Raw genomic sequence first — 5,584 nt, 5'->3', positions numbered from 1 at the left:
AGAAAAAGAAATTTTTTGTTTTTACCTTTTCATAAAAAAAAAAAAAACATTAGGAAAAAAAAAGTTTTGGGCCCAAAAACCTTGAAGGGGTTCCCCTACCCAAAACAGGGAACAACAAAAACCCCCAAGCGGGGTTTTCCCCCCCAAACCCCAACCACAGGAGGCAAGGACAACCAAGGGCAAGAGGGCCCAAACCAACCCGGAAAACGAAATCCCAAAGACCACACAAAAAACCCCCCAAAGGGCCACCAAAAGGGGGAAATTTCCAAAAGGGGAAGAAAGGGTTTCAAAAAGAAATGAAAAATTTGCCGAGAACCAAAAAGGGTGTTGCAAATTCGGGCCCCCCAAAAGGCCGGAGAAGGGCCCCCCGAATCCAAAATTTCGGGGCTTGGGGGGCCCGCCTCCCCCCCACGTTTCCCGTGAAAAGTTTTCGGCTCCCCCTTCAACGAAGGGGGCCCCACCGCCCCAGACCCAACGGGGAGCCCGGAAACGCTTTGGGGCCCCCCCAACCCCGGGGGGGGGCCCATCTTGTCCCCACAAAAGGCGGGCTTCCCCCGTGGGCCGCCGTCGGGCCCGGCCCAACCACCCGGCCCCCGCCCCCCCCCCCCCCAAAAACCCCCCCCCCCCGGGGGGGCCCCCCCCCCCCCCCCCGGGGCCCCCCAAAAAGGGGGTTTCTTTTTTTAAAAGGGGGGGAGGGGGGGGAAAAAAGGGGGGGGGGGGGGAAAAAAGGGGGGGGGGGGGGGGCCGGGGGCCCCCCCCCCAACCCAACTGCCCCAAAACCCTTTTTTCCACCAAAAAAACGGGGGGGGAAAATTCCTGTCCATGGAGACCCCCAGAAGGGGGCCTTTCCCCCGGGGGGCCTTTTCTGGGCCAAACGTCCTGGCCCCGGCCAAAGGGGCGGCCGTGAAAAGGGCCCCCCGGGAAAGGCTTCAGTGAATCCCCTTCGCTGGGTTGAATGGGCCCGTCCAGGCCCCCATCCTTGTTCCCTGGGAACCCTCCCATCGCCCTTTCCACCCCGCCGAAAGGAAGGGGCCCCCCTCCCTTTAATTCCCCGGAACAAAGGGAATCCTTCACCGGAGGGGGGCCCCGCATCCTGTGTTTCTGGGCCCTGGAGCGTTTCCCTTTTTGTCTTTCCCCAACGAGTCCAGGGGGGAAAAGCGTTTTGGCGTCCCCCGGAGGTTTCCTGGCGTGGGCGGTTTTCCCGTTTAACTCCGACCCACCCAACACCCGGGCTGTAAGGGACCCTCAAGCCCCGGGAGGGCCCCTGGCCAAGCCGGGGGAAACGTCAGCCCCCGGAGGGTCCCAGGCCCCGGCGGAACGTCCAAGCCCCCCGGAGGGTAAACCCGGGACGCCGGCCGGCCGCCCCAAACCTGGGGGGTCCGACCGGGCCCAAAAGGGGGCCGCCCCGCCCCCCCAGGCCCCAGGAAAAAAAGGGCCCCGCATCCACGGTGAGCCCTTTTTAGGCCCTGGGCCAGCCCCTAATTTTCCTGCCCGTCCGCCACATACGTCCGGCCCCTTGGGACCAAAATTCCAGGGGGGGACCCCAAACCCTTTTCTTCCCGGACTTTTTCCCTTCAAGCAAAGGGGCCCTCGTTCTCACTCTCCCTGGGGAGGGGGCCCGGGCCACCCAGAAAACCAGGGGGACCTTGGTTCGTGTCCCCCTAAACCCCGCCCCCCCTGGTTTTTCCCCCCGGGGGTCCTTCCCCCCCGGGGCCAGGCCACCAGGAAAAACCACCGTTGGCCCCAGGGGGAATCCCCCTGGTCCCCCAGCCTGAGGTTCATAAAAAAACCTGACTCCCCGGGGTTTCCCTCTACCACGGGCCCAGGGAGGCCCCCCTTCCAAGCCCCCTACCAGCCCCACGGAACCCCCAATCAAAACCCCCTCCAACGGGTCCGGGCGGACCCGCCGGCCCCCCCAACATGTTCGGGCCAACCCAGGGGGGGGGGTCACCCAGAGCTGGGCCAATGCCCACGTCCCCACCCCTCTCATGCCCCATGGGGGTTTCCCCCCCGGGGCCCCTCCACCCACGGGTCCCCGTCAAACCACCAGGGGGGGTGACCCATGCATCCCCGCCCTTCGGAGGTCGCAGATGGTGGGCAGACGGAAAAAGGAAATTTTTCCGGGGCCAGAACGCACGAGGAAAAAACCCAAATATTTCTGGAAAAGGACCCGCCAAGACGGGGGCCACATTTCCCCTCCACAAAGAAAAATTAAAAAATTGTGGGGGGACTCCAAGGACTAAACCTGGACGCCCTCCCCTCCATTCCCAGATAGTTTCCGAAGAGGGAAAAAGGGCCCAGTTCCAGGGAAAAGTGGCAGGTAAGTCCAACGATGGCTTTTTTTAAATACCCAGTCAGTCAAAACAGGAATTCCACGGAAATCCCAGTGATCCCCCGAGGGCCAACAAAATACCATTCAGCCATCCCTAAGGCCCAACATTTACACCGGAAAATTCTCATGAGGTTAAATCACAACCCAAAATCCCTGTCAGGTCCAACCAAGGGGGAACCCACAAAAAAAACCCAAAGCAAACGACCCGGGGGCCAGGCCAAAAAGAATCCCAAAAAAACAAAGGGCCCAAAAAAATTCCCCTCCCCGAAAACAACAAAAACCAAAAAAAAGGCCGGCGGCCCCAACCCAAAAGAACCCAAAAAGGTCCAAAAGCCAAAAAGCCAATTTTTAAATAGGAACAAGCAAACAAAACAAAAAAAACCCCGAGCCCAAAAAACCCAAAAAAAACAAAGCCAAACCAAAAAAGAAAACCCCAAAAAAAAAAACCGGGGCCCCCCCCAAAACCAAACAACGAAAAACAAAAAAAACCCCCCGGGGGACCGCAAAAAAAAAAACCCAAAGCCCCGGGAACCCCCGGGGAAAAAAAAAAGGCCCCCAAAATTAAACCCCCCCCAAAATGCCCTGAAAAAAAACCCAATCCCCCAAACCTTGAGGCCCAAAAAACAAACCCGAGAAGGCAAAACCCGCAAACAAAACACCCCAACCAATTCAGCAAACACCCCCCCACCTTTACCCTTTTTTTCCCATTCAACGCCCCAAAGGAAGGGGGTTTCCCTCAGGGGGGTTTTCCCCCCCCACAGAAAACCCAACAAAATTTTTTGTCCCCAAAAGTTAAAACTTTCCAATCCCAAAACTTTCCCAAGGCTACCCCAAAAACCAACCAAAAAATCAACAAACCCCAACCCCACAAACACAACCCACCAACAAAAAAACCAAACCACAAACAAAAAGGGACGGGAATTACCCCAACAAAACCCCCCAAAAAAAAAGGGGCCCCAAAAAAAGGGCAAAAAAATTTTAACGGCGCCCCCCCGGTTTTGGCCCCCCCCACCGGGGAAAACCTCTTCCGAAACCTCCCCCCCACAAACCCAATCCCCCGCCGGAACAGCAAAAAAAAATTCCTTTTTTTTCCAAACCTCCGGGGGCCGGACCCAAATCCCAAAAAAATCCCCCCCGGTGCCGAAAAAAAACCACCCCCGCCCCCCCATTCCCACCGAAAATTTCCCCTTCCCCTCAAAGGCCCAAAACCCCGCCCCCGGCCTCAAACGGATCAGAAAAAGGGGGGCCACCCCAAAAAACGGGGGCCCCAGACCCCCGGGAAAAGGCCGGGGGCGGCCCCCCCCAACCAGGCCAACCCCGGCCCGGGGCCCCCCGAAAAAAGCCCCCCCGGGGCCAAGCCCCTGGGGGGGGGAAAAGGGGGGGAACGGCTAAACCCCAAATAAAGTTTACGAAGACTTGGGGGAATTCAAGGGCAAAACATTTCGGAAAAAAACTAGCCTAAAGATGAAAATTAAAACCCCATTAGGGAAACTTGAGGGAATTAAATTTCCTTTACCATGTAATATTTTAAATAAACATTTAGGGAAACCAAAAATTTTCGTTTTTAAGGATATTCTAATTTAAAATTTTTTTTTTACCGGTGAAAATTTAAATTCGGTTAAAATATATTTTTTTTTTTTTTTTAAAGGGGGGGGGGGCCCCCCCCCCCCCCCCCCCCCGGGTGGGAAAATTCCCGAAAAAATTACGAAAACCCCCCCCTCCGTCGCTTAAACAAAAAAAAACCCCCTTCCTTCCACCGGACCAAGCCATTTCCAAAACCAGGCTTCTTTCAGGACGGCTTCGGAGAACAGGGGGGGGGGACCAGGGCGTGTCTTTACCCCGTAGAATAAGGTCGGGTGGAGGCCACTAACCCCGGTTGTCCCCGAGGGCCCCCGCGTGCCGGCCCCAACAAAAACACCCCGATTTCAAAGCCCCAAAGCAGGGGGAGTAAACGGGGGCGGGGGGGGGGCGTCCCGGACGATCGAAAGCGCCCTGGAAGCAGCCCCAGGGCCACCGAACAACAACACAGCGACAAAAAAACGGCCGTTCGTCCCCGGGGCGTTTTTGACCTGCCGGAGGGGGAACATCAGCGGGGCCGTTCCTGAAGGGAGAGCCCTAAAACCAACCCCCAAAAACCCGAATTACGGAATTTGAGGGGCGAGCGAAAATTTAAAACGCAAATTGACTGGTATTACAGCAAACTACTTCAGGGAAATATTGGGGGCCCTTATTCTAATTCTGGCCCGTTAGGAGGAAAATGAAGCCTCCCAGTTGGTTGGCCAAAACGGGGGCGGGGGAATTGGGGCATGGTTAAAAGCACAGTAATTCCTCTGTATGATTTAACACTATTTTTATAAACCAAAGGTCAAAATTTTTTGTGAAAAAAATGAACATACTAAAACCGATTTAGGGAAAAACTTGTTTTCGTTTTTTTCTTCCTATTGTTGTTTAAAAATTTTTTTTCAGATTTTTAATTTTTTTATTATTTTTTTTTTTTTTTTTTTTACGGCCCCAAATTGCAAAAAGCATTGTTTTTTTTTTCGTTTATTCCAAAGGTGTCCAGCAAATGATTACGTAAGGTTGAAAATGAAATCCCACAGTTGGGGGACAAAAAAATGGAAAAATGCTACAAACTTGTAGTTCGACTACAACCTGTATTGTGGAAAAAAATCTCGTACTTTTAAGGTTCAACGAAAAAAGTTTTTTTTACAAATGGAACTTATTCCAGGGAAATTGGTTTTGAATTCTGAAAAAAATTTTTGGGAAATTCCTGATTTGCCACCTTTTTTTTTCGTAGAATAAACCAAAAAAAAGCCATATTTATATTTTTTCCAATTATAAAGTAGAGGTTTAAGCACTTATTTTCAAAGTAGTTTAAAAGTTTTAAAATCCAAAGGAAAAATCCATTTAAGGAAAAAAAAAAAAAAAGGTGAAATACCCTTTTTTTCCCTTTAAAAAACTTTAAACCCATAGGAAAAAAGGCATCGTGTTTTAATATGTATTAGATGTTTAGGGGTTTTTAAAAGGTTAATAAACCTAATGTTTTTTTACTTGTGTATTATTAAACTACTGGGAAATTAGTAAGATAAAGTGAAAGTATTTGTATTTTCAATTAAAAAAAAGGGTTTCCTTTTTCTATTCGTAAACGGTTTTTGCAGCCCATTTTTTTTCAATAATAAGATTAAAAAAATAGAGGAAACTTAGGGTATTTTTCCATTCACCAATGATCAAAAGGGGGAAAAAAATTCCCTC

The 5,584-nt window shown here is 51.8% G+C and overlaps 1 protein-coding gene across 1 annotated transcript; it reads left to right on the top strand.

Annotated features, from left to right (window-relative positions):
• The first annotated feature begins 955 nt into the window (after positions 1-955).
• LOC119598446 (proline-rich protein 2-like) lies at positions 956-1,665 on the top strand. The gene is made up of 2 exons (XM_037948084.1): positions 956-1,448; positions 1,580-1,665. Exons 1-2 carry the CDS (start codon positions 956-958, stop codon positions 1,663-1,665), a joined length of 579 nt encoding a protein of 192 aa, XP_037804012.1.
• Positions 1,666-5,584: the final 3,919 nt, after the last annotated feature.

This window comes from Penaeus monodon, chromosome 41 (assembly GCF_015228065.2).
Source record: "Penaeus monodon isolate SGIC_2016 chromosome 41, NSTDA_Pmon_1, whole genome shotgun sequence".
In the NCBI taxonomy this organism is placed as follows: domain Eukaryota; kingdom Metazoa; phylum Arthropoda; class Malacostraca; order Decapoda; family Penaeidae; genus Penaeus; species Penaeus monodon.
This window is presented reverse-complemented; position numbering and strand designations above follow the sequence as displayed.